The sequence below is a fragment of the Mytilus galloprovincialis genome, chromosome 12, assembly GCF_965363235.1.
Source record: "Mytilus galloprovincialis chromosome 12, xbMytGall1.hap1.1, whole genome shotgun sequence".
Classification (NCBI taxonomy): domain Eukaryota; kingdom Metazoa; phylum Mollusca; class Bivalvia; order Mytilida; family Mytilidae; genus Mytilus; species Mytilus galloprovincialis.
In genome coordinates, this window is record NC_134849.1 from 51,265,685 (window position 1) to 51,289,843 (window position 24,159).

The following is a 24,159-nucleotide window of genomic DNA, read 5'->3' on the forward strand; positions in this document are numbered from 1 at the left end:
TCCTAGACTGTTTGCCAAATAACCCCTTAAGATAATCCCAACCTTCTACTTATGGTATTAAACAATGTGGTACAATTTCAGAACAATTGGAATACTAATACACAATTTTTAGTCCTAAAACTAGATAAATGCTGTTTTTGGCCCCTTTGGGCCCTAATTCCTAAACCTTTGGGATCATAACCTCCAAAATCAATCCCAAGCTTCCTTTTGTGGTTACAAACATTGTGTAAAAATTTTATTGATTTCTTTTTACTTATTCAAAAGTTATTATCCAGAAACAATTCGTCTTTGGATGACCTGATACCAATATACAACCAAAAAATTTTTAATTTTTGTGTTCATATACAAACTGATCAATTGTTGAAAACACCACTCCCAACCTCGCCACAAAGGCAAACCTATGTCTCACCTTCCCTTGCAGGAGTCAATAAAAGGTTACTGGGATTCCTATTCAATATAAACTAGTTGACTGTCAATAATTTCTTTATAAAGTGATCTTATTGCATGGATATTGATTGGTGCTTAAAGTCCAGTGGCAATTGCTACATGCATATCAACACAAGGACATTTAATTTCATATAACTACAAACCTTGCTATATACCAAACAAAATTATAGTGAACAAGTCACCATACATTTGACTGTATATTTGACACTTATAAGACCATGCTTAATATCTGCTATAATGCCACATGTTTAGTTGAGAATTTATACAGTTTGACCAAGCAATGACCTCCCTTATTCCAAGGTATAAGCATGCTACAAAGACAACCAAGGCAGTTTAAATCAAAAGATAACTACTTATTCTGATATCTGTATGTACACATTTACAATATAGCCAAAATTAAAGTTAACATCTTTATGTAAAAATTCATATTTCAATCAGTATACATGCAAATTCATTTTTCTATCACATAATTTATAATTTCATCAGAATAAATTCAACTGGTAAAAATTTCATTGCAAAAAGTTGATTTTTGAAATTTCATTGTTTATGATATCTATGGAAATTGTATCAGCTTATTGGCTTCAGACTCCATAAACACTTTCAGTTTTAATAGCACATTTGAATATCCTGAGTTTAAATTAAGAAAACGACGTCGTCTGCTAACATGACTTGATTAGACTCCATCATTTTTTCAATTGCGGCAAAAATGTCATCTTCACTGAATTCTCCTGCATGTTCTTTTTCCATCTGTCCACGAACCTTGTCTAATGACACAGACTGGGCATGCTCAGACTTAAAGAGGTTGAAAAGTGAAGCTCTAAAAATTTTCAATCTGTAAAATGTAAAGAATTGTTGTAGATTAATTCAACACTAAGATTTTTAAGATAGCTAGAAATATTGCAAGAAAGTTTATTAAAACAACAGATATGTCCTTTCCTTACACATCTTTACATTTATTCTTCTAAAGGAATAATACTGTAAATTATCTCCATTGAAATGAGATGTCCAAACGCTAATTTAACTGTGTACCAAATATCATGCACATACTAGTAGTTCCTAATAAACTGACCAAATCTTAAACTACTACATTGTTTATCTGACAACAGCACGCTAAAGTCTCACTTTTTCTCTCTCGACTTATTCTCTATGATAAATTTTTAAAACTACAGTCTCGAAGCTCAATTTTTGGATAATTTCAGTTACATTGTGACTATAGACGATTTTTTCTAAGCCTGGGCTGCTTGGCCTTTGGCTAAGCGTGAAGACTTCTTTCTCAAAGTAAGACAATCATTGAGATCTAACTTGATTTCTTACCGTTTTTCATCGAATTCTGCTGTTTTAGTTTTAGATTCTGTCTGCATCTGATCATCTGCTTGGTCCTGTCCACTCTTTCTTCTCAATTTCTTCTTCTTTTGAGATTCAACCAATTCTAAAAAAGGTTCAAAATAAAATAAACTGTTTTTTTTAAAGATTGAAATTAAGGGCGGTTCCCTTAAAACTTGCATGGTACCCGGGGAAGGCACTTTGAAAACAGAGTGACAAACCATTGAAGTGATTTAGAGTCCTGCATAATTTTTAAACTGTTCAACACAATATTTCTCATCCGCCCATAGTGGCAAATCTAAGTTGCCTTCCCTGGGTCCCATGTATGTTTTTATGGAACAGCCCTAAATACCTCTCTCAAAACATGATTAATTTCTATGTTATATCTTATTAGTAAACAAAACAGGAGCCTGTAAATTAATCCACAGCAGGTAATTGTAAATAACAAAACCTACCACATTGATAAATCAAGTACATAGACAATAATAGTGTATTGACTTGACATATCAACGATATTAGGATGAGGCTTAGAAACGGGGAAAGCGAGGCTATGCCGAGCATTTCCCCCGGTTTCATGCCGAATCCTTATATCGTTGATATGTGAAGTCAATGCCCTATTATTGTTTTTATATTGCAATCTAAAAAAAAAAACCATTTTCAATTGTTGTTCAATGTGTTAATTTTATTATTTGATTTAAATATTGGGAAACTCCCCCTTTTATAAAAAGGCCCCATAAAATGCAAGCGAAATATTCAACACAATGAAATGTACATTTCCTGATGAAACCCTTAATCGATGGTGAAAGAATTGTTTGAGAATGAACTAAAATATCAACAATAAGCATAAAACATTGATGATTTAAGTGAAATATTTTTTTTCTAAAAATTGTAAAAGAAATAAGTTTGAGTCGACTCGTTGTATACATTGGAAACAAGAACAGGTTGAATAGGTCACATGAATAATTAATTACAATTTCGGCAATTTCTATTTAAATATTCATGAGGAAAAGTGATATCAGGTCAGTGACTGTATATGACATAGAAATATACAGTTAACGCATTTTGACTGCTCAAATAGAACGAGTGCAGTATAAATGATTATAAATTTACAACAGCTCAAAACAAGTCTTGTACCCCTAAAGGACCATGTTTGGTTTTCTCAATTATTGTTTTAAGACCTACCATCCTCACTAGCTGTGTCATCTTGTTCAAAGTCATAAGGATCATATCCATCTTCTCCTTCTTTCTTTGATGGTCGTCGGTCTCTTGTTTTCTTCCTGTTTAAAAAAAAAGTTGCTTTAATCGTCTATATATTGAATTAACAATATCTAACTTCCTGTTTCATCCAACATTAGAACTTTTGTCACCATGAAATACTTATTTTTCTTAAATAAGTAATAATGTACGGTCTGCATAACACTTTTCAGGATCCTCTGAATTTTTTGAAAAAGTTCAAAATTTGAAGGCAAACATTGTATTGAATGACATCACAATTATCAAAACAAAAATAGGAACAGTGTTGTTTGATCATTGAAAATCATACACTTTTCGTCCAATATTGTAAATAAGTAAATAAAATGTATATGTGCATGTTATTTTTTGTAGAACAAGAATGTGTCCATAGTACATGGATGCCCCAATTGCACTATCACTTTCTATGTTCAGTGGACCATAAAATTGTGGTGAAAAACTCTAATTTGGCATTAAAATTAGAAAGATCATATCATAAGAAACATGTGTACTAAGTTTTAAGTTGGTAGAACACCATCTTCATCAAAAACTACCTTGACCAAAAACTCTAACCTGAAGCGGGACGGACGGAGAGACGCAGACCAGGAAACATAATGCCCATAAATGTAATAAAAAAAAAATGTGTCTGAGGATGCGAATGCTCCCTCTAAAGCTTGCTAATAATATGTGAAAATACTTTTGGGAAGGACAGACAAAAAGACAGACAGTCAAAGGTAACATTTAATGCCACTTTCGCCTAGCGGTAGGGGCATACAATTGTATAAAAGATTTACTTACGATTTTTTAAAGGAGACTTCCCCATCCACTTCATCTTGCTGTTCATCAGCACTACTCTCTCCAGCTTCTCCGCTGTCTTTACGCTGTCTCTTCTTCGTCTTCTGTAGAACCTGATAAATAATGAATAGAAAATAAAGAGATGTTAAAATTGTTTTGTTCACTTATTCAATTTAATTGGCTTCATTATAGATATTATGGCCAAAGAAAAAATATTGCAAGCAAAGTTTATGATTCAGTTTTAAAGTATCCATAAATATGTTTTATCCTATAGAAAACAAGAGTGCACACACTGAAATGTCTCGCCTTCTTTACTAATCATTGATATTATGTTGATAGTCCTAAGTATAAAGCTTGATTACAACTGTCACATAAACTTAACATTAACCAAGATAGCTAAAGAAAGACCAATGAACCATGAAAATGAGGTCAAGGTCAGATGAACCATGCCAGGCAGACATGTACAGCTAACAAAGCTTCCATACAACAAATATAGTTGACCTATTACTTATAGTTTAAAAAAAAATAGACCAAAACACAAAAACTTAACACTGTGCAATGAACCGCGCAATTGAGGTCATGGTCAAATAAAACCTGGGGGACTGACGTATAGATCATAATATATTTCCATACACCAAATATAGTTGACCTTTGGCATATAATATTAGATAAAAAGACCAAAACTTAAAAACTTAACTTTGACCACTGAACCATGAAAATGAGGTCAAGGTCAGATGACATCTGCCCGCTAGACATGTACACCTTACAACCATTCCATACAACAAATATAGTAGACCTATTGCATAAAGTATGAGAAAAACAGACCAAAACACAAAAACTTAACTATAACCACTGAACCATGAAAATGAGGTCAAGGTCAGATGACACCTGCCAGTTGGACATGTACACCTTCCAGTCCTTCCATACACCAAATATACTAGCCCTATTACTTATAGTATCTGAGATATTGACTTGACCACCAAAACTTAACCTTGTTCACTGATCCATGAAATGAGGTCGAGGTCAAGTGAAAACTGTCTGACGGGCATGAGGACCTTGCAAGGTACGCACATACCAAATATAGTTATCCTATTACTTATAATAAGGGAGAATTCAACATTACAAAAATTTTGAACTTTTTTTCAAGTGGTTACTGAACCATAAAAATGAGGTCAAGGACATTGGACATGTGACTGACAGACACTTCGTAACATGAGGCATCTATATACAAAGTATGAAGCATCCAGGTCTTTCACCTTCTAAAATATAAACCTTTTAAGAAGTTAGCTAATGCCGCCGCCGGATCACTATCCCTATGTCGAGCTTTCTGCAACAAAAGTTGCAGGCTCGACAATAAATGAAATGCTAGTTTTTATCAAAGTGATTGCAATATTGCGCCCACTTTAAATGTAGGGGAATAACACGACTTACCTTTTTGAAGTAGGCAAACTGTACAAGTTCTATGGCTGCCTGGGCATCTTCCAGGTCGACAGTTTTACTCAATCTTGCCTTGGCATGAGCAGTGCCTAGACGGATCATGGTTTCCAGTGATCGAGCAGTAACTGGCTGAGTCTGAAAAATAAAGTTACAATTTACATTTTATTGAGATTTTTTTTTTCAAACACTAAGGGATAGCATAATTCTGATCAGGAGACTACTGTAAACCAACTTATTTTGCAACTTTTGTACGTAGAAATATAACGTAAATATAAATCGTCATGAATAACTACATCAAGCAAATCAGAAAATCGCGAAATTAGATAGCTGCTAAAGTGGTCTATAAAGGGTAAAAAGCGAAAATAAAGTATCTGCGATAATAAAATGGTTTACTGTTTTTAAAAAGATCCCAATATGGTCTATTATCAATGAATAGCAGATCTTGTGGCCAGAACACTTCTTGTAATCTTTTTTTTAGGATTTAAATAGATTTTTTCAGGATTTCTTTTCTAATCAGATCTTTTCAAATGTTTCATTTCTCTCTCTCCCCTTGAATTTATTTAGATGAATCAACAAGGTTGTCTAAATTGGTCTCTTGGGCTAAAAAAAAGAGTGTTCATGTTTTCAATCTTTAACTTTTTTTCCATCAACAATAAGCACTAAAGTAATCTTTTCCAATAATGTCTATGTAAAGGTAATATCTTTGGTTAGCTTACTTATTAACTGAACTGTGAAGTTATTACTAGGTTAGGTAAACAACCCTCCTTTAAGAGTAGACTAGTCTGACAGATAACCAATCTGTCTGTAGGACTAGACTATTCTGAAAGGAGTGTAGCTTACCTAACCTAATAATGGCTTCACGGTTCAGCAAACAAGCAAGCTAACCAAAGATTATGCTTTTACCTACACACTTAATGAAATCGGCTGTAAATGTGCCAACAACTTACCCTTGCCAGATTTTCTCCCTGTACATTATCTTGACTCCGTAACTTTGTATACTCATCAGCGATGTACTCTGCAGCCTCTCTGGTCAGGGCAGGTTTTAAAGCTTTGGCGACATGTATGTACTTTCTCATAAACTGCATACTCACTATCCTACCACTGCAAACACATTAAAATATTTAAAGAATTTTAATCTTGATACATGTTTTTTTTGTACCGCTATGGATTCATTTATTTTTCTGGGTATCAATTTTCTTTAATTGAGGAAAACTTGCATTTTTGTGGATAGTTAATTTCGTGGTGTTGCCAATTTCTGCATACAAAGCCAACAGAAAATTTGAAATTCGCTGCTCACCTGTACCTATGACAAGAGGCTGTCACAACGACAGCAAACCGGATTTATTAACATTTATTTGTGTCCTGGCTATATCACAAGAACCATTACTGATGAATGGTGAAAGTGAAAATCGTCAATATCAAATTTGACCTCCATTTTGTCATCAGTATCAACATATTAAAATTTGAAAAGCTTAGATTGAATGGTTCATGAGTAAATGCAACAACCTGAATGGAAACGCCATTTTACGATCTTTCAAGAACCATAACTCCTGAACGGTAAAAGTCAAAATCGTCATTATCGAACTTGACCTCTATTTTGTCATCAGTAACAACATATTAAAATTTCAAAAGCTTTTGTTGAATGGTTCATGAGAAAATGCACGGACACGACGGGAAAAACCATTTTTCAATCTTTCAAGAACCATAACTCCTGAACGGTAAAAGTCAAAATCGTCATTATTGAACTTGACCTCCATTTTGTCATCAGTAACAGCATATTAAAATTTCGGAAGCTTTGGTAGAACAGTTCATGCATAAATGCACGGACACGACTGGAAACTCCATTTTTCAATCTTTCAAGAACCATAACTCCTGAACGGTAAAAGTCAAATTCGTCATTATTGAACTTGACCTCCATTCTTTCATTAGTAACAACATATTAAAATTTGGGAAGCTTTGGTAGAACAGTTCATGCGTAAATGCACGGACAACTCCATTTTTCAATCTTTCAAGAACCATAACTCCTGAACGGTAAAAGTCAAAATCACCATTATTGAACTTGACCTTCGTAAAGTTGTCAGTAATAACATATTAAAATTTTGAAAGCTTTGGTTGAACGGTTCATGAGTTAATGCACGGACAACATTTGATTGCCGCCCGCCCGCCCGCCTGGCATCCCCAAATCAATAACCGACATTTTTGTCACAAAAATCCGGTTAAAAAGTGGTATCCAAGGAAAAAATGAATCCACAGTATAAACGTCGTTAGGCGCTAACATATTTATAATAATCACGCTTGCAATTACTAAATGAGGCTAAAATTATGAAAGCTTCCCATGCCAACATCACAAAAGTGTTTTTTCTTTCTTTCAATAGAGCTATCTAAAATCTAAAAGTTAGAACACCTGTATAAATTTCATTCAAAAGAAAGCAAAGCTGATATGTATAGCCTGCATAATTTATCATGATTGAACTTATGGCGAAAGTCTATAATATGAAGATGTTACTACTTATATATACTTAAATATCACATCAACATATAGAATTTAGGATAAACAAGGGAGTATAATTGTGTATAAGAAGTATAATAACTGTTCAAGACTTACAACTTTACAACATTTCACTCTTTATTATTAACCTTTTTTTTACCCAACCACAATTCTGGTAAATAGTTGACTAATTCAACATCAGCCAGGGATCTGACTGTTGCAGGAATATAAACATCTCAGGTGATGTTGAAAATTATAGAAATTGGAGTGGTTCAGTAAAATAAATTTTATGATTTTTTTTTTATGTCATTTGGTTGCTGTCTCTTTGATATTTGCACAAGATTTCTCTCCCCTCATGTTGTAATTATTTTGTTTTGTTTTACTTTATATTATCTTACTTACGATTTTCCTTTATTTTCACCATGTAACCTTTTGTCATATTTATCATAAATGGGCGTCTCTCCTTCATCTTCCTTGTCAACATTGGGGTCAGAGGTTGCCAAGATATCTACATCACTTCCAAAAGGAAGAACTGAAAAAATATTTTGCAAACTTTTTATTTCCACTTCAAACATATACATGATATATTAAATCAGAAATCAGTTATTGTGAAGTTATTTTTGACATGCATGTGTAAAAACTTGAAATTGAAACTGTTGATATATATTTTTTCCTTAAAATTTTCATTATTATATTTTTCTAATTAGCATTTTTATATTTACCGTCTCCATCTTGTTCTCCTGCATTTCTATAACGATGCATACGTAAAACATGATCAGATATCATTCGGTCATTCTCTGGATCCATCTAATAATGAAAACAAACCAAAAGGACATGTTAATCAAAATGAACAAAGATATATAGATGTTCTGACCTTTAACCAACTGGTTTCAGATATCTAGGACAGATCTACAGGTCAGATCTGGCAAAAAGACACACTAAGGAGGCATCTTAGAATTTTGTCTACAGATTGAGAACCATTGTTGATTAAAGATGGTAGACGACTGCCTTAGTTTTGAATGATGTTGAGAAGGTTAATAAGGTACAAGTGCATACTAAAGTTAAATTGATATTGAATAGGTATTAAATACATTCTCATTTTTGTTTGCTTTTCAAAATTATTTTTTCACAATATTGATTAAAAAGAAAACTGTGACAGAGTAAAACAGATTCAATATTTCACATTTTTCATGTCAGGGCCTTTTAATGTCGACTATACAATATAGTATTTTCTCATTGTTGAGGGTCATACAGTGGCCTATAATTGCGTACATCCATGTATTGAACTCCGTTAGACAGTTGTCTAATGTCATTCATACCTCATCTCCTGACATAACTTCCATAACTTTATTATCACCTAGCGAAGACTCTGAAAAGTAATGTATTTAATTTAATGCCAGGGCCTATGGTCATAAAATTTTACTAAATACTCTAAGAAGATAATGTGTGCTCAAAACACGAAAATCCATATTTTGATTGGTTAAATTTTTAATCTGACTACGACAAACATACTCCAGGTTTTTGAAATCCTTGAAACCTTTTATAATAAACTTACCTTGTCCAGTACAATAAACAGTAGATCAAAACGTGACAACAGTGAATCCTGCAAGCCAATATTCTCCATAGGACTTTTATACTGGTCATACTGTAAATATAAACTAGCTATTATAATAACATTATTTACATATAATTACATGTCATATGTCTAATACTATCTGAATTTTCTGATATATGTATATAAAAGAGATTTCCCAAAAATAAATGGAAAATGTGTCTATGGACCACAGATCTGCTTGTAAATATGCACAAGTCAACTTCCACATACAGATGCAGGATTCATGTAGTTGAGGCCTGTCTTGTGGTTATAAGCATTGTTTATCAGTTTCATAACAAACGGCTAAGACAAACTAACGTTATAGAACGGAAACGACAGATTTAGCAATTTTTCCATTTATAAAGGGTAAAAGTGACACCATACAATTTCTAACTTGATCTGAGTTTTGTGGTAATAAGCATTGTGTATAAGTTTTATATCATTTGGTTGAGGTAAATTTAAGTTACAGAACCGAAACTATAAAGGGGAATAACTCATGAACTGTAAAAGTAACGCCACCCAATTCATTTTTAAAATAGTATAGATACAAACAACTAGTAAGATTGTTTTATCTATTGACTACATACCCTTCCATAAACTGGATTAGCAGCAGCCAACACACTGCATCGGGCATTCAACTTAGCATGAATACCAGCTTTGGCAATTGTGACACGTCCCTGTTCCATAACTTCATGAATAGCTGTCCTATCTATGTCAGACATCTTGTCAAATTCATCAATACAAACCACACCACGATCAGCCAACACCATAGCACCTGCTTCTAATCTTCTCTCACCTTCAAAACATTAGAGGTCAATGTAGAGAAACAACATACCGGACTTATCACTACATTTAATTTTTTTAACAAGACCAATTAACTAAGCCCATACTGCAGGTTTATAAAAAGCAAACATATGATGATAACTGTAGATTATTTACTTTATTATTTGTTGGTACACGTGTCTGTATAGGTGAAGACAGAAAAACTTTTCAATAAAATACAACCACAGAATAACTGTTCAATAAAATACAACCATAGAATAACTGTTCAATAAAATACAACCACAGAACAACTGTTCAATAAAATACAACCACAGAATAACTGTTCAATAAAATACAACCATAGAATAACTGTTCAATAAAATACAACCACAGAATAACTGTTCAATAAAATACAACCACAGAATAACTGTTCAATAAAATACAACCACAGAACAACTGTTCAATAAAATACAACCACAGAATAACTGTTCAATAAAATACAACCACAGAATAACTGTTCAATAAAATACAACCATAGAATAACTGTTCAATAAAATACAACCACAGAATAACTGTTCAATAAAATACAACCACAGAACAACTGTTCAATAAAATACAACCACAGAACAACTGTTCAATAAAATACAACCACAGAATAACTGTTCAATAAAATACAACCATAGAATAACTGTTCAATAAAATACAACCACAGAATAACTGTTCAATAAAATACAACCACAGAACAACTGTTCAATAAAATACAACCACAGAATAACTGTTCAATAAAATACAACCATAGAATAACTGTTCAATAAAATACAACCACAGAATAACTGTTCAATAAAATACAACCATAGAATAACTGTTCAATAAAATACAACCACAGAACAACTGTTCAATAAAATACAACCACAGAACAACTGTTCAATAAAATACAACCACAGAATAACTGTTCAATAAAATACAACCATAGAATAACTGTTCAATAAAATACAACCACAGAATAACTGTTCAATAAAATACAACCATAGAATAACTGTTCAATAAAATACAACCACAGAATAACTGTTCAATAAAATACAACCATAGAATAACTGTTCAATAAAATACAACCATAGAATAACTGTTCAATAAAATACAACCATAGAATAACTGTTCAATAAAATACAACCACAGAATAACTGTTCAATAAAATACAACCACAGAACAACTGTTCAATAAAATACAACCACAGAATAACTGTTCAATAAAATACAACCATAGAATAACTGTTCAATAAAATACAACCACAGAATAACTGTTCAATAAAATACAACCATAGAATAACTGTTCAATAAAATACAACCATAGAATAACTGTTTAATAAAATACAACCACAGAATAACTGTTCAATAAAATACAACCACAGAACAACTGTTCAATAAAATACAACCACAGAATAACTGTTCAATAAAATACAACCATAGAATAACTGTTCAATAAAATACAACCACAGAATAACTGTTCAATAAAATACAACCACAGAATAACTGTTCAATAAAATACAACCATAGAATAACTGTTCAATAAAATACAACCAACTAGACTTTGTATGTATAAATTGTCAAAACCACAGGATCAAATCTGTATTTTTCAATACATGAAAATAACGAATTAACAAGAATGTGTCCATAGTACATGGATGCCCCACTCGCATTATCATTTTCTATGTTTAATGGACCGTGAAATTGGGGTAAAAATTCTAATTTGGCATTAAAACTAGAAAGATCATGGAGTAAAAATTCTAATTTGGCATTAAAATTAGAAAGATCATATCAAAGGGAGCACATATACTAAGTTTCAAGTTGATTGGACTTCAACTTCATCTAAAACTACCTTGACCAAAAACTTTAACTTGAAACTTGCACTATCATTTTCTGCATTCAATGGACAATGAAATTGGTGTCAAAACTCTAATTTGGAATTAAAATTAGAAAGACCATATCATAGGGAACATGTGTACTAAGTTTCAAGTTGATTGGACTTCAACTTCATCAAACACTACCTTGACCAAAAACTTTAACCTGAAGTGGGACAGACGGACGAACAGACCAGAAAACATAATGCCCCCTCTTCTATCGTTAGTGGGACATAAAAATAATCAATTTGAGCATTAATATTAGTATGATATTACACTGACGATAAATAAAACATTCAGATCTCCTCAACTTTTACTATTCTGCTATACTTCAATATACAAACGGTTTATGATTTCTTCAGCAGTTTTTACCTATACTATGCACAAGCAAGGTTAATATGCTATTTATTAACAGATTTAAACCTCGTCTAAAAGTAGTTACAGGTCTTTTGCTAATTTGACTTGACATTTATTTGATCAACTCTAAAAATAAAATATGTCAATATTATAAGTCTTGAGTTTTCCCCCTCTGGGTTTGATTCATTTGTCCAAGTAGTTTGACCATACCTGTCTCCTGATCTGAGGTAACAGCAGCAGTTAAACCCACACCAGACGATCCTCTTCCTGTAGTAGCCACAGCTCTAGGTGCTGTGTACAAAACATATCTAAAACAAATACATACATATGGTAAAATTTACTGCATACAGATACTGCAGAATCAATATCATTTGTCACTTCATCCTTTCTTTGCATATAATACAATTATTCCAGTAAAATAGGGACTTCAAATATCCTCCTAAAACACTTTCTTATTGTTATTTTATGTACATACAATGGACTCTCACCCATAAATGCCATAAATAAAACTTCTCTTCTTAACTTTTCACATTCTTTTTAATGGAATAGCCTTAGTAAATAGTGTTTCAAGCACCATGGATGAAGTCGGTCACTTAAATTTGACTATCACAAATAGCAGCATATTCATACATGTAAAATAATACATTATAGCATTTCTTATCAAATGTTTTGTTTTATAAGTTAGCAAATAAAAAATCGATATTAAAGCTAATTTCCTAAATACTTTTTCAATCGTTTAAATGGGAGACCATTCAATAAATTATCCAAAGTTATGAACAAATGACATGTACAAATTTATTTCAGTGTTGATTTTGATTACTTGGATAACATAATTCAAATAGAAAAAGATTTACAAAACTAAAACTTCAATCAAATCACATGTTGCTACCTTTTAATTTTAGAACAGAGAACTTTTACAACTGTCCTCTGTTTCTATACATAACAGTGAAATCTTACCGTAACATTTGAGACTTTGCAACAGAAGGGTCTCCAATCAATAACACATTGATATCCCTGTAATATAAAATATAGGACTAATGGTTCTTAGTATCATAAAAGAGACTATGAAATGTCTTTCTAAATTTGAGTAGTAGAAATCCATGTTTTTTTTTTTACAGTATCAAATAATATATAGGGGTCATTTTCCGGTTGGTTGTACATGAACCTTTAAATTGTTTTCTACTTATCACTGTATGTTTTAAAGGAGATGAGGGGTCTAGGTCAATAATACAGCACACAGAATGACAGATAACAAAAATTACAAGTTATTAAGTCATTCAGAGGGTATTTATGAAGAGTATTAATAGGCATACTAGAGATCACCTCTGACAATGCATTGGCTTCATAATGTAATTAGACCTTGAAACAACTTTTTAGAAGCTGGAAGCCAACTTATTTTTTAGTACACAGAACCCATGTTTAAAATATTAATCAGGCCTCGACAATAACGCTTGTCCGATTGTCCGGTACCAGAGGGAAAAAAGGTCGGACAAGTAAAAGCTGGATCAAGCTTGTCCGTCGGGACAAGTACAATTATTCTGCAGAAAATAAATTTATTCCAACTTTGATAAACAAAGTATTTTATTATAAACAAAAACAAGAAAACAAATATTTATTTGACATGTTTCTGTATATTCTGTTTATTCAAATGCAAAACCTTTTTCTTCAACATGTTTACTTGCAATCGATAATTTTTAACTGGTTCTTTGTCAGGTACTTTTTAACAGGTAAAAGGTATACTATTCTCAGAAAACAGTCTTACTGATCGGAATCAATGATGCGCTTTGTAGATAAGGTAACTTTACAGGACAGTTCGTCACCTCGAAAGATTCAGCTCCAATTGTTTAAGAGACAGTTTGGCACCGTAGGAGACATATTTAGTAGACATGATTGATAGATAGTTTGACAAGGCAGGAGACATTTTGGGACCAAGACAAATCTGTACCTCATTTTGCTACCTTATTCTGTTCCTTATAATAAATACCATACCGGTAATTTTTTCACAAAAATATTTTTTTTTATTTACCATAAAATTCACAAAATCATATTTGATCATAAGTAGAAAAAAACATTACTTATGTTGGCTTATCTTCTTTTTATTGATTGGATTTGAATAAACTTTTTTTTTTAACTTAAAAAAAAATAAACAGAATACAAATCCAATGAGTGTACAGGCCTATCATTGGTGCCTCATGATTAAGAGTCTGATGAGACTAGCATTGATGGAAACTAGAACCTAATTCCTGTGATATGACTAGTTTCACAGTTGTACTTGACTCATATTTTTTTAAAGTATTTTTAAAAAAATACATCAAATTCTGTTATATTGTTTAAATTCGTTTTGTTCCTTTAATCAACTAAAAATGTTAAAAAGGTTATTTTTAATAGAAAATTTTTGGACAAGTAACAATTTCATTCGGACAAGTAAATTTTGGTATGTGCTTGTCCTACAGGACAAGTTGAAAAAAAAGTTATTGTAGAGGCCTGTTAATAACACCTTGTCACAGACAATTTAATTAAATGTTTTGAAAGTTGACGAGAAACCCAGACCATATATTACTTTTGACGCTAATTTTAAAATTCTAGTCAAGAGTGGTTCTACTGAAGTTTATTTCAGAATCCATGCACACATGAGTACTTCTCATTTAAGATCACATACCCTCTTATTCTTGTTCCATTAGCCAATACCTTTTCTGTGCCTCCCAATAACATGCACAGCACAGCCTTCTTAATATACTCATGTCCATGTATAGAGGGGGCCATTGATCTACCAAGAACTTCAAAAACATCCTGTAAACAAGAGAAAATGTTAACAGTTTAAACAAGTCTCATTTATATAATATAAATGCTAACATTTGATTATAAAAGTTTGAAACATTTTGGATTTTGTTCTTCTACATTGTATATCAATTTTCCTATTATTGGGAAAAAAAAATTTTTTTGTTGTGGTTTATTAGCTTCATCAAAGTAACATAAATTTTGTATTAACAGTTAAACCTGTGTAAACCAGCTGGCAACTGGACTATGAAAAAAGACCGGTTTGGACAGTGAGCCGGTTTATTCAGATTTCCCTTTTGACCGGAAGTAATGACTTGTGACTTGGCTATAGAAATTCCAGAAACGAGTTGTTCCTCAATAAACAAGAGGCTCTCAAGAGCCTGAATCGCTCACCTGGTAAACAATGCCTTCGGCCATGTTTTTTGACGAAATAGAAAATAAAACACAAACTTTATTTTATACACCCTACTGATCATTCAAATGAAGTTTGGTTGAATTTGGTTGAGTAGTTTTAGAGGAGAAGATTTTTTAAAGTTAGCAAATATGATGAACAAATTGTGAAAAATTGTCATTAAAGGACAATAACCCCTTAAGGGGTCAATTGACAATTTTGGTCATATTTAACTTATTTGTAGATCTTACTTTGCTGATCATTTTTGCTGTTTACAGTTTATCTTTATCTATAATAATATTCAAGATAATGACCAAAAACTGCAAAATTTCCTTAAAATTACCAATTAAGTGGCAGCAACCCAACAATGGGTTGTTTGATTCATCTGAAAATTTTAGGGCTGATAGATCTTGACCTAATGAACATTTTTACCCCATGTCAGATTTGCTTTAAATGCTTTAGTTTTTGAGATATAAGCCAAAAACTGCATTTGACCCCTATGTTCTATTTTAAGTAACGGCGGCCATGTTTTTTGACGGATCAAAAATCCAAGCACAAACTTTGTGCAGGATAATCTAAAGAACAATCATGCTAAGTTTCATCCAAATCCATTCAGTAGTTTCAAAGAAGAAGATGTTTGAACAAGAGGCAAACCGGATTTATTAACATTTATTTGTGTCCTGGCTATATCACAAGAACCATTACCGATGAATGGTGAAAGTGAAAATCGTCAATATCAAATTTGACCTCCATTTTGTCATCAGTATCAACATATTAAAATTTGAAAAGCTTAGATTGAATGGTTCATGAGTAAATGCAACAACCTGAATGGAAACGCCATTTTACAATCTTTCAAGAACCATAACTCCTGAACGGTAAAAGTCAAAATCGTCATTATTGAACTTGACCTCTATTTTGTCATCAGTAACAACATATTAAAATTTCAAAAGCTTTGGTTGAATGGTTCATGAGAAAATGCACGGACACGACGGGAAAAACCATTTTTCAATCTTTCAAGAACCGTAACTCCTGAACGGTAAAAGTCAAAATCGTCATTATTAAACTTGACCTTCATTTTGTCATCAGTAACAGCATATTAAAATTTCGGAAGCTTTGGTACAACAGTTCATGCATAAATGCACGGACACGACTGGAAACTCCATTTTTCAATCTTTCAAGAACCATAACTCCTGAACGGTAAAAGTCAAATTCGTCATTATTTAACTTGACCTCCATTCTTTCATTAGTAACAACATATTAAAATTTGGGAAGCTTTGGTAGAACAGTTCATGTGTAAATGCACGGACAACTCCATTTTTCAATCTTTCAAGAACCATAACTCCTGAACGGTAAAAGTCAAAATCTCCATTATTGAACTTGACCTTCGTATAGTTGTCAGTAATAACATATTAAAATTTTAAAAGCTTTGGTTGAAGGGTTCATGAGTTAATGCACGGACAACATTTGATTGAAACAGCCCAACCGCCCGCCCGCCGTACATCCCCAAATCAATAACCGACATTTTTGTCACAAAAATCCGGTTAAAAATTGTTAACGACGACAGACGACGACGAAGGACGCCAAGTGATGAGAAAAGCTCACATTTCCTTTTAGGAAAGGTGAGCTAAAAAATGTAAAATTTCCTTAAAATTACCAATTCAGGGGCAGCAACCTAGCAACGTGTCGTCCGATCCATCTGAATATTTCAGGGCAGATAGATTTTGACCTGATAAACAATTCAACCACAGTCAGATTTGATCTTAATGCTTTGGTTTTTGACATTTTACCCCTATGTTCTACTTTTAGCCGTGGCAGCCATCTTGTTAGGATGGCCAAGTCACCCGACACATTTTTTAAACTAGATACCCAAAAGATGATTGTGGCCAAGTTTGGATTAATTTGGCCCAGTAGTTTCAGAGGAGAAGATTTTTGTAAAATATTACTAAGATTTACGAAAAATGGTTAAAAATTGACTTCTAAAGGGGTCAATTGACCATTTCGGTCATGTTGACTTATTTGTAAATCTAACTTTGCTGAACATTATTGCTGTTTACAGTTTATCTCTTATAATAATATTCAAGATAACCAAAAACAGCAAAATTTCCTTAAAATTTCCAATTCAGGGGCAGCAACCCAACAACGGGTTGTCCGATTCATCTGAAGATTTCAGGGCAGATAGATCTTGACCTGATAATCAATTTTACCACATGTCAGATTTGCTCTAAATGCTTCGGTTTTTGAGTTATAAGCCAAAAACTGCATTTGACCCCATATGTTCTATTTTTAGCAATGGCGACCATGTTTGTTGATAGATCAAAACTTCAGATACAATTTATAAACTAGATACCCTAAGGAACATTCAGTTAAAGTTTGGAAGTATTTGGCCTAGTAGTTTCAGAGGAGAAGTTTCTTGAAATAGTTTACGACGACAGACGACGGACGCCAAGTGATGGCATAAGCTCACTTTGGCCCTTTGGGCCACATGAGCTAAAAAATAATATTTTAACCTTGTTTTACATTTCTTCGTATGTAATTAAGAGTGTTGGGACCGCATCATTAGACCGGAATTTGGAATACATAGTCGCTGCTTTACAAAGGGTATTTTAACAAAGACTTTGAAGGGAAAATAACGGGACTTCAATTTTCGCCCAAAATGAACAGGAATCCGGTTTACTCAGGTTTGACTGTATAGAGAATATAATTTTTTAGTTTCCCTGTTTGATATTTATGCTTCTATAAAATTCAGAACTTTAAATGAAAATTAATTCAACAGTATAATTTTGTTGATGAACATGTTCTTTTGAGTTTCTTCATGGGTATTAACTTTCATCATATCAGATATTTACTGTGTTTTTCTGTCTGCTGAATTTTTTGATTTTAGCCACATCTTCTGCAGAAAACAATGGTGCCATCTCTTTACTCAGTAACTGTACATTATTTGCTATTAAAATTGTTCTGAAATAAAAGAATCACATATATAAGGCTATAGAAAATGTTTCCAAGGTTCATCTAAATAATTCTTCAAGGAGCAGACAGGCATCTTTTATTTCTTTTTAAAACTGCTGGTCATTGACACTAAGCAAAAGATTATTTTGATATTTTCTTTAACACTCACACCGTTAAATCACACGAAAAGTAAAATACATAATAAATGCACACAATAATTTCTAAATTACAGTGTTTTGTCGCTTGTGGCAACTATATGTTGAAACATCTTTCTAAGCAAAATGATTTTTCCGACAGATAAATGTAGATCATCGTATTACTTTCACTATTGGTATATACCTACCAACTACATTTCAGTTCATTACTGAAATACTATAGACAAAACCAGTAAATGACAAACAAAACCCTTATATATAAACATGCTACTCTAAATATATAATATTGCTACCCTTGTAAAATGCCTTTACCTGAATGTTCCTGTGGTAAATCCATTTCTTTTACCTGGTAAACATCTGTACATGCCAATTACCTGAATACGATCTCCTGGCTGCAATAGAATATTGTAAAAACTATAAGAATGTAAGAATAAGCAGTTGTGGTATAATTGACAACGAGACAACTCTCTATCAGAGACTAAATGACATAGAATTTAACAACTATAGGTCAACAATGAAGATTTCTTGAAGATAACATTTTTATTTAAATTCAAAATCCTAATTTAAACCATATATTTTTATTCTATTTGAAAACAACAGCACATATACTATAGATTCATTATTATTTGTTGGATACCAAGTAAGTGGGATTCATGGGCACAAATGAACCTTGATTTTGAATGCTTGTCTGATAAATTTTCATAGGCTTTGTATGCAAAGAGAGAGAATAGTAAAACTTTGAAATTAAATATCCACGAAAATAAATGCATCCACAGTAGTCAAAGTAATCAAGTCTGAACATAATTTACCTATCTCTACAGCTAAGATGTACATGAATGTTCTTACCTTACAATTATCTACCAAGTCATTGTCACAAATAATATCAACAGATCTGGGTAACTGTCCTGCTGGTGCCTTCTCTGGCATTTCCTAGAGAGAAAATAAAACAGGTTCATTTTTAAAAACATTTATTCAGCCTCATCAAATAATTTTCTTCTTTGATTTTAAACTAATGCATGTAATGTGATATCTTCCTTTCATGAATTTGAAGAGCAGAAAAACTTGTCTGAACCAAAAAACTACTAGTCGAATACCATTATTCTGACATGTTTTTTTATGTCTAATTAAACTGAAAATAATGCAGATTGATTATTTCACAGTCACTTCTTTGAATTTCAAAGTATAATCACATTTTTTTTATAAATATGGACGTTATGTAAATGTCATTTATTCATTAATTTTGCACTATTAGGCAATCTTTTCCAAAATCTTTTACTACTGATGAAGAAAAAGAACTGATGCTTCTACCACTTCAATGGGAACTAAGTGATATCACTTTACCTGTATGCTGAATGTTTGATGATCTTTGTATACAGACAATCCAAATTCTGTCTCTAACAAATTACCATCTTCATCCTGTAATTATATCATTTGTTTATCAAACATCTATTGTCATGACTTTGTACTAACAAAGATTAGGTAAATATACTCTGGCTTGTGTCGAGTGAATCACAGTGAAAGAGTTTGATTACCGGCAACTGAAGGTGACAAAATTCTAATTTATTAACCTGTAATGATATCAATGGAAAAAGATATTTTACAGTGAAAGATCTACACCAATTAAGATGAATGTCATCAAGAGCAGAGTGTTCCGTCTTTGAAATACTATATATTTTTATTTTTTTTATTATTGCGAAAAATTGTGAAAATTATAGGAGCATTTTAATTCATAAAATTTTTGAAAGCATCATTGGTATGTAGTATGTCCTGAAATTGTAGTACTTCAAAATGCACACAATAATTTATAAATTACATATGTACATGTACAAGCTTGAATGCTTAAATATGGTTCTTCATAATGGGGAATCATGGTAATCTATGATTTATAACCGATGTGAACTAGTCTTAAATATATAGATGGTTTATCCTCACATTTATAACTTTTACTTTATTAAAATTTGAAATTGAACAAATGAAAATCAGTAAGTGCTCATACATTTGAAAATAATTTTTTTTCTTCCTCAAATGTGACAAATCAACTATTCCTTTAACCCTTTAACCCCCAATCCCGCCTGTAGGCGTGATGGCGACAACCATTCTTTGATGGCCCGTATGACCCTCCATACTTTTTTGAACTGCCCCAGCTGAACTGTCATTATAGCAGGGACTTAAACCAAGCAGTTCATGGTCCATCAATTCTCAGATGTCTGTTCATGAAAATATGGCACTTTGAAAGCCGTTTAAGAGTTCAAAATCGGAAAAACATGAAAAGTAGTCAAAATCAGGTAGGGGTGGGCATCTTTTGATGGCATGGCCACTACGTAACTGGAAGTGACTGTTGGTAAAAACTATCATCATATATGCATGCATAGGTGGTATAGGAACACAACGAGGTATAATATGGCCAATAGGAATCTAGTCTGTAAAATCTAGGTCACCGTTTTGTCAAAAATCCACAAAAACGGACATTTAGGCAGACCTGACTCGACAATAATAATTCCCAAGCAAGACACTGAAGTCCAATATACTCCCACCTACCATGAATGGACTACTGTAACTATAGGGTAATACTTGAATGACAAAAAAAAACACAGTCTTGTCAGTGTTCACCTCTCAAGGTCGTTTTAAAATCGGAAAATAGATGGAAAATTACCATTTTTCACTGGGGGTGGGTTCAAACCCACGAGAAAATATTGCACCTCCCACCCCACCCCCCATCCATGCCATCCGCCCCCAAATCCAAATAAGTAGTTTAATAGATGACCATCAGTTACAGCATCAGGAGTCTGCTCATTTGCATATAATTTGCATATGTTTGCAAATTTTTGAAAGTGCCTGATTTTCCAAAATTGTCTTGGGGGCGAATGAGTTAATAAATTCATATCATCCTAATTTCAATTGGTTTATGAAGGGATAATATAAAATTATATATATTTCCCAATATTATAAATGAATGTGCTATAAATAGAATATCTATTACAGATACCTTGGTAGGGTAGATACTAGATGATGGCACAGCCTCTAATGAGGTCATATCTGTATAACGTCTTTCTAATGATTTCTTGGTTGCTGGACAATAATGTACACTCCTCACTACCTTAGGTCTAATAAGTGAACCTGGAAAAAGATTGTAAACAGATTGTGTTAAGCTCGGAGTTATTTGTTTTATACAGTGCAAACAGCAGTTGTTGAGTTAAAATTCACTCTTTGTGCTGGTTTGTGGTATGTATATCTCTCTGTTCATTAACACCTGCTGTCATGGAAGATATTCTTCCACCAATATTTGATTTTTTCACTGAACAAAACTAGTTTCAATCTTAGATTTATTTGACAGAAAAGTTATGTTGCTAATTTGGTTTTAAAAGCTTTTTATATCCCCAACAATCGACGGATTAAGTAGATATAAACTATTAAAGCAAGCAACTTTTTCTTTACAGTGAGAAAAATATACTGTTGATATAAATTTCTGTGCAAAAGGAGCAATATAAGTACTTACATTTGGTGACAATGCCCTCCACACAAACCATATTACCAAGGAATCGAGATGTCAAAGACCTAGGTGTTACATGCTTGGCACCAAAACTACAATAGATAAATTTTACATCCTTTATATTTCATTTAGAGAAAGTCTACCTTGCTAACTCAAAATCATGTGTATCTTTTACACCTTTAAAGAAATTTTCATATAATTATTATTGCTACATTTCATTTTTAAAATTAAAATCCTCAGAAATTTCTTACTTTTAAAAGAGAAATAATGCATTTGATTTGTAATATCTGGCTTTTATTTGCTTCATGCTTAAGCACATCATATACTAATATTGCATTTTCATTTTAATCAAATTGCTGAACATGCGAGTAAAAGGGTAGATTGGCGAAAACAAACCTTCCTTCAAATCCGACAAAGAATTCTTCATATTGTTTACTGTAGGTTGGATCAGCTGATGCTACAAACTCCTTGAGAGCTCTCTGGAATGCAACACACTCTTCAAAAGATTCATTTACTAATCTGCAAATAAAAATAACTATTGAGATAAACAACAGAATGCACTTTTTGTTTGTATCTTCTCACAACTTGAAACTTTTTTTCTGTCATTTATTTGTTGAATTTTAATCATTTACATGATTTAAGAATTAATAAAAACTTTTGTATTAAAATGGTTTAATTAAATATTATTTTATTTTTAAGTCATTGATTTTTCCCCCTGGTATGACTCAGTCTGAATTTTCAAACCTACCAGGCCTGAAGCTCAAATTATGGAAAATTTTCGTTAGCTTCGGTTTGCTTGAAGAGATTATTTTAACTTGGCATAGTGTGAAGACTATATCAAACACTACATGTTTCTGACAAGCACATGGTCTGATTTGAATCTTGATCATTAATAACTTACGACAGCGCTCTTTTTGCATTTTTTCTTCTAAGATCATTTATGTTAACTTTAAGCCTCACTTCGTTATTTGTTATCATGTCTCTGACTTTCTGCTGATAAATTCCCTGGTCTTCCTGAAATCACATTTTATACATAATTTAGATGCAGGTATAAAGGTCCATAACAAATGGAAAAATATGGCTGTATTTTAACCTCAAAAACTTCTGTGTACAGACTTTATTTATACCTGTGCAGTTTGGAAAGTTTTAAAGCCTGGCTTTCACTAGATATATAAAAGTTAAACATATTTTGCATACCTGACAGAAAGATAAAATCATTTTTGGATTATAATGAACCATAATGTTGTTGGAGTTTAGTGGTAATGCTTTTTCACTGAACTTGTACACACTTTTTATTTAAGAGGGCCAGCTGAGGACCACCTACAAGATTTTCTAGCTGCATTGAAGACCTATTGGTGGCCTTAGGTTGGGTTGTTGTCTCTTTAGTATGTTCCAACAGAAGGACATCAATGGGTCTTCAATGCAGCCAGATAATCCTGTAAGTGGTCCTAATCTTGTCCTATTATAATAAAATTGTGTACTAAATATATTTGATTTATTCCCTATATATATCCATTCTCAATTTTATTTTCTATTTTTTTTGTCTGCGAAGTGTCACAGCAAAGTATTACAATAAACTTTAAAGACGTCAATAATTATTTGGACTATAATTAACTTCTATTCTATGCTTTGTCCATTGATCATGACAGGTCAGATGTCTTTCAGTTTCAGTCGAGTTTGAGTGATCTACTGAAGTAAATAACTCGTTCACCGATGAAAGGAATCAAACGATTCATGGTTTTTGTATCCATTTACTGATATTACTGAGTGATGTCTGATGTCAGTGATGATCAATGAAAAGTAAAATACTGAACTAAATATTAGTCAGTGATTGACAAATAATAAGTCTTTTACAGGAAAGTTATAGCATCGTTTTTATACTTACTCCATCATCAAGGAAATCAAGATATTCTCTCTGTATTTCTATTATTCGCTGATCTATTTCTGCTGCCATTTTCCTTGATAATGTTATTTTCCTAGGTTCTTGTTTCTTTGTGGAGGTAATGCTGTATTTTCCCGCCGTTCATGTCACATGGGAGTTATTTTTAGTGTATTTATTCCACGTGGTT

At 32.4% G+C, this 24,159-nt stretch overlaps 1 protein-coding gene across 1 annotated transcript; it reads right to left on the reverse strand.

Moving 5' to 3' along the window:
* Positions 1-779: 779 nt before the first annotated feature.
* LOC143054146 (zygotic DNA replication licensing factor mcm3-like) lies at positions 780-24,134 on the reverse strand. Its single transcript, XM_076227058.1, has 22 exons — positions 23,976-24,134; positions 22,992-23,104; positions 22,487-22,609; positions 22,097-22,182; positions 21,587-21,717; positions 19,942-20,016; positions 19,447-19,530; positions 18,913-18,992; positions 18,346-18,454; positions 14,990-15,120; positions 13,288-13,344; positions 12,541-12,638; positions 9,902-10,110; positions 9,276-9,365; positions 8,443-8,527; positions 8,123-8,252; positions 6,180-6,333; positions 5,227-5,367; positions 3,799-3,908; positions 2,953-3,047; positions 1,762-1,876; positions 780-1,279 (listed from the first exon to the last, which is right to left on the reverse strand). Exons 1-22 carry the CDS (start codon positions 24,042-24,044, stop codon positions 1,081-1,083), a joined length of 2,484 nt encoding a protein of 827 aa, XP_076083173.1. The 5' UTR covers positions 24,045-24,134; the 3' UTR covers positions 780-1,080.
* Between the last annotated feature and the right edge of the window lie 25 nt (positions 24,135-24,159).